Source organism: Podarcis vaucheri (genome assembly GCF_965113315.1).
Source record: "Podarcis vaucheri genome assembly, chromosome: 16".
Classification (NCBI taxonomy): Eukaryota; Metazoa; Chordata; class Lepidosauria; order Squamata; family Lacertidae; genus Podarcis; species Podarcis vaucheri.
Genome location: NC_138754.1, coordinates 38,806,842 through 38,823,331, shown reverse-complemented (window position 1 = coordinate 38,823,331; position 16,490 = coordinate 38,806,842). Strand labels below are relative to the sequence as shown.

General features: G+C 45.7%; 1 protein-coding gene across 2 annotated transcripts in view; it reads left to right on the top strand.

Annotated features, from left to right (window-relative positions):
- The window catches only part of MLXIP (MLX interacting protein), a 54,810-nt gene extending 47,820 nt beyond the window's left edge, over positions 1 to 6,990 (top strand). For both annotated transcript variants that reach the window (XM_082204125.1, XM_082204126.1), the window contains 4 exons: positions 620 to 747; positions 2,276 to 2,399; positions 4,598 to 4,727; positions 6,455 to 6,990. In XM_082204125.1, coding sequence (XP_082060251.1) covers positions 620 to 747; positions 2,276 to 2,399; positions 4,598 to 4,727; positions 6,455 to 6,570 — 498 coding nt within the window. In that variant the 3' untranslated portion in view covers positions 6,571 to 6,990. The remainder of the gene's footprint in view (positions 1 to 619; positions 748 to 2,275; positions 2,400 to 4,597; positions 4,728 to 6,454) is intronic.
- Positions 6,991 to 16,490: the final 9,500 nt, after the last annotated feature.

Sequence of the window (16,490 nt, the reverse complement as noted above, 5' to 3'; positions counted from 1 at the left end):
ATGGTGTTTCCTGCTGGGCAGGGGGTTGGACTCGATGGCCCTTGTTGTCTCTTCCAACTCTATGATTCTATGACTGGACTAAACAGTCAGGGGTACCTTTACCTAGAGGGTCTCCCTCAGGCATCTGGTTGGCGACTGCGAACAGGTTGCTAGACTAGATGGGCTATTGGCCTGATTCAGCAGGCTTTTCTTACATGCTTCTCAGGATCCTGAAATCTCCTCCCATTTCTACATGCTGCAAGTTTCCTGCACTCCCACAGAATCATGGCATAGAAATGGCTGTGTGTGTGTGCGTGTGTGTGTGTGTGTGTGTGTGTGTGCACGCACACACACAAATGGACGCACACCAGTGGTTTCTCGTCCTCCTTCCTTTTCCTTGAACTTTTGTAGGCACACAGCCTTAGGGCACAGTAAACATAGTTCTCTCCCCACACCTTTATCCACAAAACAACCCTGTGAGGTTTAAGCCAGGCCGAGAGGGCAGCTGACGGAATGACTCAAGGTTAGGCAGCTGCCTGGTTGAGTGCAGGTTTGAACTGACACTCTGCCCTCCTCACTGCATTGACTCTCACGTTTGCTGAGCTCACTCACAATGGGCGCCTTTTTGTATCTGCTGCAGATCAGCCATGCCCTCACACTCCAGAAGACGGTGGAATATATCGCAAAGCTTCAACAGGAGAGATCCCAGATGCAAGAAGAAGCCAAGCGCCTCCGGGAAGAGATTGAGGATCTGAATGCTGCCATCATGTGAGGGTTGAAAGCCTTAGGGGCTCTCTCTTTCCCTTTCTACCAGAGACAGGGGACCATTCCCATCAGGGCCAGCATAGGCACAAAAGGATGTCAGAATAATACTAAACGAGGGATCCAGGAAGTGAATTCCCACAGCTGTGTTTCTGCAGAAACTTAACTGGTCCCAGTGCACACCCCAGTAAATGCTACCTGGTACACAAGCATGGGCTGGGGGTTAGGGGTAGCAGCACTTTCTTCTGTCTTCAAGTAGTACCACCTGCTGGGTCAACCCAAAAGCCTTTTCTCTGTCGCAGCAACTGTTTCCAGCTGCATTGGCCTTCCCAGCCTGGTGCCTGCTCTTCCACCCACCTCCAGGTTGGCGAGGTGGGTGTCCACGAGGGAGGGGTCCTTCTCCGGGGGCCTCATGGCTATGGAACTCCCTCCCATTGGGACTCTGCCAAATTCCTACATTGCAGGCATTCGGAATACTCTGAAAACTGATCTTTTTCAAGAGACCTTGCAGGGATGATGTTTGTTAGCTGGGTAACTGTCTGGCTCAATTAATGTTCTCTCCAGTTCTGTAATTTTATGTCAAGGGTTCTAAATTTTGTCCGATTTTTATTTTTTCTTTTGTCTGCAAGCCACTTTGGATGGGCATTTGCCCAGAAAGGATCCTGAAAGTGTTTTCAAACAAATGAATAAAGCTGTTGAAAGAAATCACCACACTACTACTACTACTACTACTACTAATTTTTATTTATACCCCACCCTTCTGGCTGGGTTGTCCCAGCCAGAATACTCAGAGCCACCTCAAACTCACCAGCATAGGCACAATCACTGTTAAAACTGATCTGATTACAGTGGTACCTCGGGATGCGAACAGGATCCATTCTGGAGCCCTGTTCGCATCCAGAAGCAAACGTAACTAGCGACGGCATGTCTGCGCACGCACGCGGCGCTTTTCGCCACTTCTGCGCATGCGCGTGACATTATTTTGAGCGTCTGCGCATGCGCGAGCGGCGACACCTAGAAGTAACGCGCTCCGTTACTTCTGGGTTGCCTCAACCCGAGGTATGAGTGTATATAATACTCAACAGCAGTAAAAATGTTAGAATCATTCTGAGCCCAGAGAAGAAAAGCAGGGTCTTCTGATGGCTGAAAAGGGAAAATTTTCTGTAAGCAAGGAGCCACCCCTGAAAAGGCCTCGTTTGGATCAGGTGAAAAACAGAACAAAGCAATCTCTTGCTATTTATTCCTATCTGATCATTGGTTTTATATTTTACTTTCAATTGGTACTTCCAGGCGGGGACTTAACTACCACAAATGGGTCATTGGCTGCAGACTTTTTAAGCCTATTGAATTTTTTATGGAAAGAATAAGTTTAGATTAAGGGGATGGGGGAATATGGGCTGGCAGTGTTGTGTGAGCACTGCAGAAAAATTTGTGTGCATGAGCAGCACAGACCCCGCAATAAACATCAGCCTGGAAGCCCCCAGACCTAACAGTGGAGGGAAGCGTTTCATAGTTTTCTCTTTTTATTCTTCAGTTCTTGTCAGCAGCAGCTCCCTGCTACGGGTGTTCCCATCACACGGCACAGGTTTGATCAGATGCGGAGCATGTTTGAGGAATACGTCAGGAGCAGGACCCTGCAGAATTGGAAGTTCTGGATCGTATCCTTTTCCCATACATGCAAATGAGTGGCTGCCTTGTTGTTGGTCTGACCCTGATCTCAGTTCACTGATCTCAGCACTATCTACTCAGACAGGCAGCTCCTTGAGGGTGTCTTTTAAAGGCTTCAACTGCAGCCACTGGGACCTGCATGCCAAGCATGTGATCTGCTACTGAATTAAGAGCAGAATCTTAGCATGACATAAGAGCCCTTAGAACTGCGTTGTTGCATCAAGCCAAGGGCCATTGAGCTTCCAGGGCAGCCAGCTGTTGGCACCCACGTCTTGTGCATAGTTAGCGATAAAGGCCACTTGCTTCAGGATGCAGATTTATAGCTTAACTTTAGCAGTCAAGGCATGCCACTAGATTGTCCCTTAAATCCACCCAAGCCTAAGGGTCATGTGAACCTGCCTTCTCTGCCTTGCCAGCATTTCCTACTTTCAAAAGTGACTTATAGGTTGCTGGGGTTCTTTTTAATGGAAACGGCAGTAGGCCGGCATCTTTCGTGGCAAGGGGTCACCCGTCCTGAAAATGAAAGCAACATGTCATCCAGAAACCACTTTGGCAAGCAGGATGTGTTGCACTCTCTAGGTTTTGAACTCCCTTAAAAGCCCAGGAGGATTTTGTTGAGTCAGTGGGAGAGACAACTCACCGGAAGCCTTGATGCTTTGACATAGTGGAGAGATGGGAGGGGGTTCTCCAGGGTTCAGTTTAAGATTAAAACTTCTCATTTCCTGTGATGTATATCAGACAGGAAGGCTCTGGCAGGAAGGGAGCGTTTTTCTTTTCTTTCTATTTCAAGACCTTTTCTTTTCTTTCTATTTCAAGACCTTGTTTGTGTCTGAGCCTTGAACATAGCTACGTACAGGACTGGCCTGAAACTAATATTGCTGTCCCCAGTTGCTGCTTCTTGACTTACAGCTTCCCAAGCAGCTCCTGCTTCTACCAGTTAGATTGGTCCAGCCACAGCTGCAGAGACATCAGCATCAAACATGGCTGGAAAGTTAACTAATGGGTAATCTCTTATTTATTTGCTTAGAGCAGGCATGGCCAAACTCGGCCCTCCAGATGTTTTGGGACTACAACTCCCATCATCTCTAGCTAACAGGACCAGCGGTCAGGGATGATGGGAATTGTAGTTCCAAAACATCTGGAGGGCCAAGTTTGGCCATGCCTGGCTTAGATCATTTGTTGATTGCCCAGTCAACAGAGTCCTATGGGTGGTTTGTACCAAGTTCAAAAATGCTAAAAGTACAAACGTTAAAACATAAATTGAAATGAGCAGTTCAATTTCCTGCCCCCAAACCAGCACAAGGTATCAATTACAGAGTTTAAAGTCCAGTAGAAACAATCCATTCTGTGGACAAATAGCATAGTTCTAAAAGGCCTGGGAGAATAAAAGGGTGTTTGCCTCATATCCAAAAGCTCTTGCTGTAAGCATCAGCCAAGCCTCATTGTGTTGCGTTTCCCATATTGGGGGTGCCCCACTACAAAGTAGTGGACTGTGCAAGAAGTGCCATACAGGGTTGAACCATCAGCCCAGCATCCCATTTTGGCAGGAGGCAGCGAACTCTTCATTCAGGCACTGACCCTGCCAGCCTTCCCCCCGGCTTGTCCCCTGTGCCTGGTGCTCTGAATTATCAGGCCTCTGAGCTTCCAGGTTCCATTCAGCTGCCCTGTGGCTTTTATTCGCTGTTGACTGATCTGCCCATCACCTTGCTCAACCCCATTAAAAAGCCACCAGTAGCTGACAGCACATCTGATAGCCGTGAATTCCATGTGTAGTGTAGCAGTTTTATTTGATTAGCCACCATTCATAACAAAGATAAAAAGGCATTCAGATGAGTCAATTCTGCATGGCATGAAGGCCTTTTGAGAGCAAGTGAGGAAGTGGAGCAGGCCTCTAATGGAAAATTTAGTGGCTTCCAAAGAACCCCAGAATTTTAATTTTTGTTAAAGAGCATTATCCTAGTCCTCATGGTTCTGGACAGAGTTCTGAAAGCACATGAGCATTAGGGATTTCTAAAGCAGATCACACAGTGCCCCATTTTAAGCAATGTGTTTCCTTTGTCAAGACTTAGCTGCCAGAACTGCCCTCTGCCAGATGCACGATGAATTCTAGAACAGTCCCTGTTGTGCTTTTCTGTTGCAAAAATGCGAGTGTGTATTTACTTTCCCCTTAACTCACATTGCTGTGCAGTTCAGCATCATAATTAACCCATTGTTTGAAACATTCAACGGAATGGTCTCTACAACCAGCTTAGAAGAGTTGAACCAGACAGCACTGGCGTGGGTGGACCAGCACTGCTCCCTGCCTGTCCTGAGGCCAAGTAAGTAAGGAGTTGGGAGTTTCCAAGGGGGTGTTTATCACAGATTCCCTCCTGGAGCATCATAGTGGCAGCTGAAACATCAGTGAAGAGTCTCAGTCAAGGCTGTTAACTCAGCCAGTCTGGTGTAGTCTGATTTGGAGTACGACTTCCATCAGCCCAAATTAGCATGTCCGATGGTCACGGAAGCTGGAAGTTCCTAGTCTAGCAGCATCCGGACTAGGGGGAGATTTTTCTGTTTGCACTTTTTAAAAAATAAGCCAACTTGAATGCACACAGGTCCTGCTTTATCAACATTTGGTATGTGAAAGTTCACTAATCCGAACACAATGAATCAGTACCCAAACCTCTTTATACACACTGCAGATTCAGATATCCTAACAGAGATCATTTTTTACTTCCTTCTTTGCCCTGTGGTGGTTGGGAGAGATAGAAGAGATCAGACAAATGGAGCGCATGTTTTCCCAGGGTTTTTGGGCTTTTTTGGGTCAAAATCTGAGGCGATTAAAAGCAAGATACTGGTCAAATGATTCTGAATATCTATGAATTCAAAGTTTTCTCTCAAATTAGTTGTCAAAAGGAAATTGCTTTTGAGAGTAAGAACATGAGTTTGAAGGATTAGCAGATGGACATGATTTTTTTCAAAAATGTATACATTCCGAGACCCATTGAATGGTGGGGAACAATGGATCCTACTACATTACTGAAACTAACCAAACTGGAAGCCCCATGGAACAGCAGGATCCCGTGTGCCAAAAGCAAGCTCATTCTTTGATTGTGGATCCTTATGTAGACTAAAGAAGAGGGAGGGTATCATCATGCTTGGAGGAACTCCAATGTTGGCAGAAGTACAAAAAAGTAATTGGAAAGAAAATGGATGTGGGGTGAGGTAGAAGATGGCACAACTTAGAGAGGACTGAGCCACTTGCTCTTCTAGGGATAAGTTGGTATCAAGCAACAACCTCAGACTGTACAGCTGCTCCTTTGCGGGGAGCTCAACCCCCGGTAGAAAAGGTAGTGTGCCCACCTTCCAGACTGGGGAACCACCAGTCCACAATAGTTTTGAGTGATACACAGTTCAGTGAGGTACAACACCCTCTGTGTTGCATAAAATACACCAGGGTCCATTACAGCCCAAGCTGGGCACCGTATTTTTCGCCCTATAAGACGCACCGGACCATAGGACGCACCTAGGTTTTGGAGGAGGAAAAGAAGAAAAAAAAGATTCTGAATCCCAGAAGCCAGAACAGCAAGAGGGATTGCTACTTTCGCTGCGCAGCGATCCCTCTCGCAGTTCTGGCTTCTGCGAAAGCAACGCAAAGCCTCTTCAGAGTAGGGGGAACGTTCCTCCCGCTGCCCTGAGGAGGCTTTGCGTTGCTATCCCAGAAGTCAGAACAGCAAGAGGGATCGGTGCGCAGCAAAAGCAACAATCCCTCTTGCTGTTCTGGCTTCTGGGATAGCTGCGCAGCCTGCATTCGCTCCCTAAGACGCACACAACATTTCCCCTTACTTTTTAGGAGGGAAAAAGTGTGTCTTATAGAGCGAAAAATACAGTACTTTTATGATAGACTTGTTCCGTTGCAAGAATCTCACCTTTGCAGCTGTGATCACACTTAGTATGTGCACTTGTGTCTTTGTTGGAATTTAACTGCAAAGCACCCTTGAGCTTACATCACTTCTTTTGGCAAATAATCTTGGTTTCTTTCTTTTGCTTCTCTTCCCATCCTTAGTGGTTTTGAACACTCTTCGCCACTTGAGCATAACCACCTCCATTCTCTCTGACCCGTCTCGCTTGCCAGAACAAGCTACCGAGGCAATGCGCAAGCTCAACAAAACAGAAACCTAACCAAAGGCAACAGCGTGACCTCAAGCCGCGACAGACGCCCAAGCCTTACCGAGGCCCAGAGAGACCTCCTTGTGGTTGATTCAACTTCCAGCACATGGGGGGGCCTTGGCACTTGGCCGAGAAAGATGTGTGGCGGTGGGGGGAGCCAAGGGGGACAATTGTTAAATGCTGTGCTTGGGTTTGGTCAAACGGGAAAGCCAACTCAGGTAACTACGCAGAGTGAGATATCTGCACCCAGCAATAGAAGCACTCCTTCAATGCAACATACTGAAAATATATGCAGTACTGATGTTTTTCTGCAACTTGACCTCAGGCATCATGGCTCAGAGAGGAGGACGGAGGGGGCAGAGCCATGTGTTAAAAGGGAAATGCATTTCCATCTTTGTGAAATATAACTTGCTTTTATATTTTGTTACTGGACTTTTGGTCTCCCTTCTACTTGGGATTCTGGCTTCAGCCTTCACTGGCTAAGACTTATGCACCCACATGACCCATATTGGCAGGGAGCAGAGCATAAAGTTCCTTCCTGCTGCCGTAGTAAAAGGCAAACTGCCTTTGAACCAGAGCTAAGCTATGTTGGTTGGCTACGGTGGGAACAGGATGCTGGACTAGACCAGCTCTTCTCCTGTTCTTCCCCTGCAGATTTTGAAATGGCTTTGGGAAGGGGAAAGGGGCATAGTGTTTGCTTGTCTCCCACTGGACCCTGGCAGACGTTCAGGTGCATCAGAAGCAGTCCTTTGGATCCTTAACAGGTGACTGGGGTGGGAAATACATTTATAACCAAAGGTGAAAATTTAAAAGTTTTCACAGCTGTACCCAGAATGCAGGATGTATTTTGTTAATGTGAAATCCGCTCTAGCTTTGTAGCCTTTGGGAAGCCAAGATATGCTGACACGCCCGTCCCCTTTACACAGGAGAGTGTTTCTTTAAGCTTTGCTCATTCTGTTCTTAAACAGAAACCTTTTAACTCCTGTGCAGCTAGTTTAAGCTCTAGGCTGTGTGTTAGCCTTGCAAAGGGGTTCACAAAAGTTACTAGCCCACCAGCAAAAAGTTCAGTAGCCTGCCTGCCCACACATCTTAATAGCATGCTAATGGCTTCCAAAACAAAACTTGCCTGCCTGGTCACCTTCAGTGGCTTCTTGGTTGCCCCAGGCCACAAGCCTGTCCCTGAAAACCCAACACAAATGACGTAGTGCCACCAGAGAGATGTGAACTGTCTTTTTAACTTTAGGAAATACGTCCCTAGAAACATGATATGTTCTAGCCATTTAAAAGCCACTTCTGTTCCTACCACCCTGCTCAGCTATAATATTCCTAAGCCAGGAGGTCACTTCAGGCTCTGGTTAACATTAACCAAGGTTTAAGGCCAGCAGAGGGAATTTACGCCTGAGAAGCAGGCTGTGCTTGGGGGGGGGGGACACGTATCCCACAGCCTGCCTCTACCTCTACTAAGATGATGACATATGCAGACAACATCTAGAAAGAACGTATGCTTGGGGTGTGGGGTATAAAGGAAATGCCTCTTAAGATTCTGCTTGTCATCTGCAGTTTTTATAATTTATAACAAGCTACAGATGCATTTCAGTCTGCTGCAATTTTTTCGCTTGTCAAAAAGTATGGTTTTTTTTAATCGATTAATATAACCCATTAATTGATTAAACATTGCAGCCCTACTAATAAGTATTTTTGAATTTTATAGCTGCTGAATGTACAATGCAGATTTGGCACAGATCCCATTCTGCTTCCTCTTTTCAGGCCCTTTTCAGCTTGTTGCATTTCATTTAGAATAGTGGTGTCTGTCTGTCTGTCTGGTCATCTGTTCCAGAAGAACTCCATGCAGCTGTGCAGGTGGCTGGCCTGATACTGTGAATCATTCTTCTTCCCCAACTCTTCTTCTCCCAGTTGTCTCTGCACTTTGCATTTTGCTCCACCCTCCTTTTAAATAATAATAATAATAATAATATCTGAAGTGCTTTTAAAAAGTCTGCATTTTTAAAATCTAAAAATTCACCAGGGGTCTGCATAATCCAGGACCTCCTTGGCCCTACCTCCTCCCTGGAACTGGTCCTCCATAGCTGTCTCTCAGTAAGCTGCATTTGCAGGAGGAGGGACCAGATTAGAATCATAGAATTGGAAGAGACCACGAGGGTCATCTAGTCCAATCCTCAGCAATTCAGGAATCTTTTGCCCAGCATTGGGCTTGACCCCGAGTATCATGCTCTACTGACTGAGCTATCCCAGCTCTTTTCCCAACTCCTGGTTTCTTCTCTCAGCCCTCCAGCTCCTACGTGGGTGTAACAGGGACTGGTCCCATACATGCTTTCTCCACAGTGTGGGCTGCCTCTGGAGGGTCATCTTTCTCTGGTTACCCTCAGCATCCTGTTTAGTGGACCTTGTCCCTGAAGCCACAGCCGTGCACATAACAATGCAATATCTGTTGAGGAGTATTTTAAAACCCACCTGCTCAATGAAATTTGGGTTTTCTCTGCATCAGAATGACCGCAGGCTACCTAAAAACGTAGCAACAGTTTTGTCCTGTGACCTGCCAAGAATTCCAGCTAATGTTGGAGTAGAGCATCAGTGGCCAGCATCTGCAGAGCAGCTGACAAGGTGATTTCTTTTTGGCAGGGAGGTTTCTGCTGGCTCTGGTGGCATTGGAGGCAGGGGGCTGCAGAGCTAGCAAGCACCTTTCTCCCCCAAATTGTGAGGAAGGCTCCTGAACCATCTCATATCATTTCATACAAGCCTGACAATAAAATAAAAGCTTCCTGGCACGGACCAGATATAGGCTCTGGGCCACTAGTTGACCTGTTGTTGTGTGGAAAGAACTATGAGCTCCCTTTCACCCAGTTCTGTTATTTCAGTGTTTTTCTCAGACATTGGCAGCCATAGCAGTATTTGAAGAGGATTCTTGCCAAAAAAAACCCAAGACACTAAACCTCAAGCTGTAGTGGGGGACGGGCAGTTGCTCAGAACCGTCTCTGTTTGTGGCCCCAAGTTCCTCTACTCTCCCATTTCTTCAAACATACTTTGAAAATCCACTGCCGTCTCCTCCTAAGATCTGCAACCAACTCCAGAAACTGGCCTAGTGAACAAAGATTGATGCAGGGGAACATACACAATCCCCGCCTCCAATCATCCTATTGGCTCTGGGCCTCTGCAAATTCCGTTGACCACATTGAGCAAGCAGAATTTGCAAGTGTTGCCACTTCCTGACTCTGAGAAAGAGGCTGATGCAGGAGAACGAACTCTTGTGGGTACCTGGACAGGAGACTTCATGCCTGTCCAACACCTAAACAGCTCTGAAAGCAGCAGGTGTTCCTCTGTTTCAGGAGCTGTCCCTTGTCATTCCCTTGCTCTCGTCAGGTTGTGGCACTCTGCAAACAAGAGAGGTTTTTAAACTCCCCATTTGCTGAAATGTTTTCAGTTTACCTTCTGCTCTTGAGGTGCGCAAGAGCATTTAGCTTGAGAACGGAACATCCACCTTTTCCAGGAGCACTGACCATCTTTACTCTACAGATAGGTAGCCGTGTTGGTCTGCCATAATCAAAATAAAAAAATTCCTTCCAGTAGCACCTTAAAGACCAACTAAGTTAGTTCTTGGTATGAGCTTTCGTGTGCATGCACACTTCTTCAGATACACTGAAACAGAAGTTGCCAGATCCTTCTATATAGTGAGAAGGTGGGGAGGGGTATTACTCAGAAGGGTGGTGGGAATGGGAGATTGGCAGATAGCTCGGATGAGCCTGTTGATGACTCTTAACGACTGTAATAGGTCTAAATGTAATGTAAAGTATTGCACTTGGGCAAAAAAAATGAGAGGCACAAATACAAGATGGGTGACACCTGGCTTGAGAGCAGTACATGTGAAAAGGATCTAGGAGTCTTGGTTGACCACAAACTTGACATGAGCCAACAGTGTGACGCGGCAGCTAAAAAAGCCAATGCAATTCTGGGCTGCATCAATAGGAGTATAGCATCTAGATCAAGGGAAGTAATAGTGCCACTGTATTCTGCTCTGGTCAGACCACACCTGGAGTACTGTGTCCAGTTCTGGGCACCACAATTCAAGAAGGACACTGACAAACTGGAACGTGTCCAGAGGAGGGCAACCAAAATGGTCAAAGGCCTGGAAACGATGCCTTATGAGGAACGGCTAAGGGAGCTGGGCATGTTTAGCCTGGAGAAGAGGAGGTTAAGGGGTGATATGATAGCCATGTTCAAATATATAAAAGGATGTCACATAGAGGAGGGAGAAAGGTTGTGTTCTGCTGCTCCGGAGAAGCGGACACGGAGCAATGGATCCAAACTACAAGAAAGAAGATTCCACCTAAACATTAGGAAGAACTTCCTGACAGTAAGAGCTGTTCGACAGTGGAATTTGCTGCCAAGGAGTGTGGTGGAGTCTCCTACTTTGGAGGTCTTTAAGCAGAGGCTTGACAACCATATGTCAGGAGTGCTCTGATGGTGTTTCCTGCTTGGCAGGGGGTTGGACTCGATGGCCCTTGTGGTCTCTTCCAACTCTATGATTCTATGATTCTAATTCTATGTCTTCTCACCTTCTCACCCCTAGCCTTTTCCTGTAAGACCATTCCCACCACCCTTCTGAGTAATACCCCTCCCCACCTTCTTACTATATAGAAGGATCTGGCAACTTCTGTTTCAGTGTATCTGAAGAAGTGTGCATGCACACGAAAGCTCATACCAAGAACTTACTTAGTTGGTCTTTAAGGTGCTACTGGAAGGAATTTTTTTATTTCATCTTTGCTCTGCAAACCATAAAGAGGTCAGCCTCTTTGCTTTTCAGAAGCTGCTCTCAGGTACTTGCCTTCAGTGCAAAGATGGAGTTGGGTTCGTGAGAGTTCTTTGTGTGGAAAAGAGCTCTGCAATAGACACATGCACACAGTTCTGTTCTGCCTGAGCCTCCTTGGGTGTCCCAAGGTTTGGCTGTTTCTCTTAGCATACAGTGGCTTGGTTGACCCAGATGTGAACATGGCAAGGATCCTTTTCCCTTTAAGACCATCTTCCCCAACATGGTGCCCTCCAGATGTTTGAATTACAGCTCCCAATTGCCACTGAATTTTGGTCATGGTGGCTGGAGGTGATGGGAGTAGTTGGTCCAAAATGCATAAATGCCACCAGGCTGCGTGAAGGCTGGTTTAGTAGTTTCATCACAGCTGTCTTCACACCTCATGAGCTGAACCAGAGAAAAAACTTCCTTTTGGACCAGGGATGAGAACTTGTGAGCTCCAGCTCCCATCAGCCCCTGACAGCCTGGCCAGTGACATCATTTGGCAGGGCACAAGTTCCCCACCCGTGTCTTGGACTGACTGTTAAGAGCTGAAGAACCCATTCTCCTTGGCATCTAGTCTCCTAAGGGTATCACTCCAGAGATGCTTAACACTGCCTCCCTTTGCTCAGGTGAACCTTTTTCTTCTGAACTCTACCATCATTTTCCTCAGCCAGACAGGTGGTGAGCAATCAAGATTCTGTATGGCTTTGAAAAGGTACCAGCGTTGCAGAGAAGTAGTTTCCATATGATTGTACTTTGGAAGGTTGTGGATATTTTGGGACTTGCTTTAATCTGAATGATGCTCATAAAGTTGCATTTTGCTTAATAAATGGGGTTGTAAGTAGTACAGATAATTGTATATTTCCTCAATTATTGTTCTGGGCAAAATTGCTTGTTTTGCAACTACAAACGATAAAAGCTTTTATAATTAATTGGTTGTCTTTCTTTTCCTTTTTAATGAGCTGTGGGAGGATCTCAGACCTGCCCCTCCTTTCAGCCTTGTGAAAGATTTTTTGTTGCATGAAAATGGTGCTCCGTGGCAACCTCTTGGGTTGGTCTCTTTCAACAATGCAATTGCACTTTTTTACAACCAAAATAAATATTCTCTCTTTTTTAGGATTCCATGGCGTGTCTTGTATTGTGTCAGCTTTCAGTGGAGGAATAGAGTCTCTGTGATAATGCATCTGGTTTATATTTCTGCTCTGCCCCATCCAGAGGATTAGGGAGCTGCAAAGTGTGATGAGAGCTCCAAGCCATTAAGATGCAATATTAAATTGTGGCTGTTGCGTCTTACGATGCTGAGTCTGAGACAAGCCTCTTTGAAGGCGAGGTCTTGCAGAAGTTCCACAGAATGCTTGATGCTTAAATTTTTGCAAAGAGAAGACAGGTCTGCACTGCATAACATGAGCTCCACCCCCCATCTCATGCTTTTTTGTGTAAAACCAATCTTTTTCTGGGGTCTTAAAAAACTCCAGGACTCGGGGCAGAGCGCTTGATTTCTGGAGGTAATGCACTATCCGTCTTCTTCAACCTCAAGCACCATGAAAACACAATATCTTGTTGCTTCCACAGCCCAGTTCTCCAAGCTGTGAGGCTTCAGAGATGTAGCATTGGAGAGGTAAAGCATTTTGTGATCAGCGGTTTCTTAACTGTTTGTAGGTGCAAATATTTATAGGTGCAGTCACAGCATTCACATCCCAACAGATACTGCTCCCCCATCAAATTCTAGGGATTGGGGCATGCACCCTAACTATGCATCCAGAGTTCCTCTCTGCTGCAACCATTTGATCCACTTTCTTCATTTAGGTACAGTGGTACCTCAGGTTAAGTACTTAATTCGTTCCGAGGGTCCGTACTTAACCTGAAACTGTTCTTAACCTGAAGCACCACTTTAGCTAATGGGGCCTCCTGCTGCTGCTGCGCTGCCGGAGTATGATTTCTGTTCTCATCCCGAAGCAAAGTTCTTAACCTGAAGCACTATTTCTGGGTTAGCGGAGTCTGTAACCTGAAACATATGTAACCCGAGGTACCACTGTATTAGAACTCCTGAACATCCAGTGTAGCCGAATCTTGGGAGGATTCAAGAAACATAAGAGAGTCCTTCACAGAGCAAATAGTTACAACTACGGTACTTTCTCCCACAGGAGGCAGTAATCACCACCAGCTTGGATGACTTTAAAATGAGATTAGACAAATTCACAGATGAGGCTATCAATGACTGCGGGCAATGATGGCTTTGTAGTAGAGGTCATGCATCTGAAAGCCAGTTGCTAGGAAACACAAGTGAGGAGAGGACTGCTCCGCTTAGGTCCTGCTTGCAGTCTTCCCAGTGACTTCTGGTTGTCCACTTTGAGAAGAGGAGGCCAGGACTAGATGGGCCCGATCCAACAGAATTCTTCTGATGTCCTTACGCAGATGAACAACAATTCTTCCAGTTCTTTTGGAAGGCTTACCGTATTTTTCGCTCTATAACACGCACCCGACCATAATACGCACATAGTTTTTAGAGGAGGACAACAAGAAAAAAATATTCTAAACGAAACAGCGAATGTATGATTTTTGTGGTTCATGCTGTGGCCACAGACATGTGATCTGACAGTGAGTTTAGAGTAACCCAATGCAAAAATCCTGAGGATCCATGTGGATCCATGCTTTGTAACCACGTTTTTGCACCCCTGCGGCCCCAGGCAACAGTGGGTGCGTGATTTTTTTGGTGCAACTTGTAGCCATGGACATGCTATGTGATCTGATGGTGAATTTGGGGTGACCCAGTGCAAAAATCCTGAGGATCCATGTGGATCCGTGCTTTGTAACCATGTTTTAAGTGGGGAGGGAAGGAAAAGCACTCAAGGGACAAGGAACACGCGTGGGGTAGGTGGAGAAGGATGCTGTTAATAATGCAGAAGAGGGGTATAAGAGGAGAAGGCTTCTCTCCTCTCCCGCTTTGCTCCTTTAAAGCAAGCAGGCTCTCTGTCCCTCTCTCCTCCCCACTCAGCGGGTCTTCTCCCGCTTTGCTATTTCAAAGCGAGCAAAGCGAGCCACGGAGGAGGGAAGGAAGGGGAACCATGGATCCTCTGCTCACGACTGCAGCAGATCCCCCCGCCACCCGTAGGCATTTCTAGGAGGAAAAAAGTGAGTGTTATGGTGCAAAAAATACGGTAATTGAAAAGGGTGGGGGAAACCGATAAAGTACGACACTCTTCTCTTTTAAGAATTTATGTCATGAATAAGTACCAGTTTTTCCCCTGACGAGTGCTTTAAGCAAGCCAAGCTAACCATGCCGATGTCACCAGCATTTTGAAGCTGGACAGTTCCAGCAGTCCTATAGTATTATTGCGTGCGTTTCCCCCCCCTTCTGCTGCCTTGGAGTTTTGTTTTTTAAAAAAAGTTTCTGCAAGGTGGTTTTGTGCCTCTTTGTGATAAATCACGTTTATGCTTGGAAGAATCTGCGGGCAACCACACTTTCCTCCGTAAGACAAACTTGCTGCATCAACTTCTTTGTAAGCAACAAAGAATCGGAATAATCAAATCAACACTATCGAGCTTTCTCAGAGTTGCAGGTCTGCAGGTCACACTTATTTTGAGTGTGCGTGAGTAGGATGCTTGCAGATGACTGCAGATCTGCTAGCCAGATAAATGGGGAGTGAAAAAAGCCATGCTGTGCAGCTCATTATAGTGATGATACATTGTAAAGGCTTACTTTACAATAATTTAAAACAAATAAGCTAGTGCTAACTGAAGTAAAATACCAAGAGTTTTGAGGGACTCTAAGGACCAGCAGGTTTCTGTGTGCAACTTTGAAATTTACCATTGTTATAAGAATTTTGTCTTATATATAATGTACCAAGCAAACACATACAAATATGTAAACCACATGTCTGAAACCCACAGAAAAATCCTGAAACCATTTTCTCTCTCCCAAAATGACCTCAAATATTTCTCTGCAAGGTCGAAGGAAATGGGAGATATCCCCATTGTCTCTTCCACGAATCATGTCTTAAGGGCACATTTAAGCTATGAATAGGGTGAGCCTGTCACCCGGATTCAGGAAAACAAAAGGGTGGCCAGGATGCCCAGGTAATCCAATCAAGTAACCTAGCAGACAGGAGAAAAAACAACGCGCTCCGATTTCTGTTGTAGTCCGCCCCTTCTCTGATGTATTAATACTACTACTGCTGCTACTACTACTACTACTACTACTAATTTTTTTATTTATACCCCGCCCTCCCCAGCCAAGGTCCGGCTCAGGCGGCTTACAAGCAATAATAAAAACAAGTTGAATGATTACAACCTAAATACAACATTAAAATACAGCATTAAAATATTGAAAGGGGATGGTCTTGGGCTACACCCCTTCTGTGATGTATGCATGATGTTTCTGGGGAGTGGTCTTGAGCTACATAGGGTGGGCAGTTTCAAAGTCTATATAAGGGCTTGCACACCTTTGTTCTCCTGTGTGTTCTGGGGAGCACCCTGTTGCAACAGCTTTAATAAAGAATGAATGAATTCCTAGGCCCCACAAATAACCCAGAGATGCATTTGAAATAAAAGCACACATTCTACTCATGTAAAAACACGCTGATTCTTGGACCGTCCATGGGCCAGACTGAGAAGGCAATTGGGCTGCATCTGGCCTGCGGCCCTTAGGTTTCCTACCCCAGCTATGGTTGGCCTCTGTTATTTTCTCCTACTGATAGAGAACCTACAAAAGGACTCTATATGGGCCCTTGGGTACCCCATAAGGGAAAAGGAGCAGTGTTTTTCTTATAACCATCAAATATTAGAGACTCTTCTAGATGATTTCTTTATTTGGCTTTCATCTGTCCAGCCTTCATTGAGCATTTGGTTTGGTTTGCTTCCAGGGTGTTTACACATCTTCCTGTTAATCTGTTAGATTATCCCACGCTTTTCATTGCATTTCCCCCATCAATATCCAAACCACACGGAGTTCAGTGTGTGGTAGAGGATTTGTTACACTATTAGGGCAACAGAACACTTCAATACACAGAAAAAGCAGTATTCAGAAGCAGAAAACAAGTTCCATTATGCACTTGACTCCCACAAAATAGTGCCATTCTGGAGACACCTAAGTCAAGATTTATGCCGAGATTCAAGAAGTTGTTGTAAA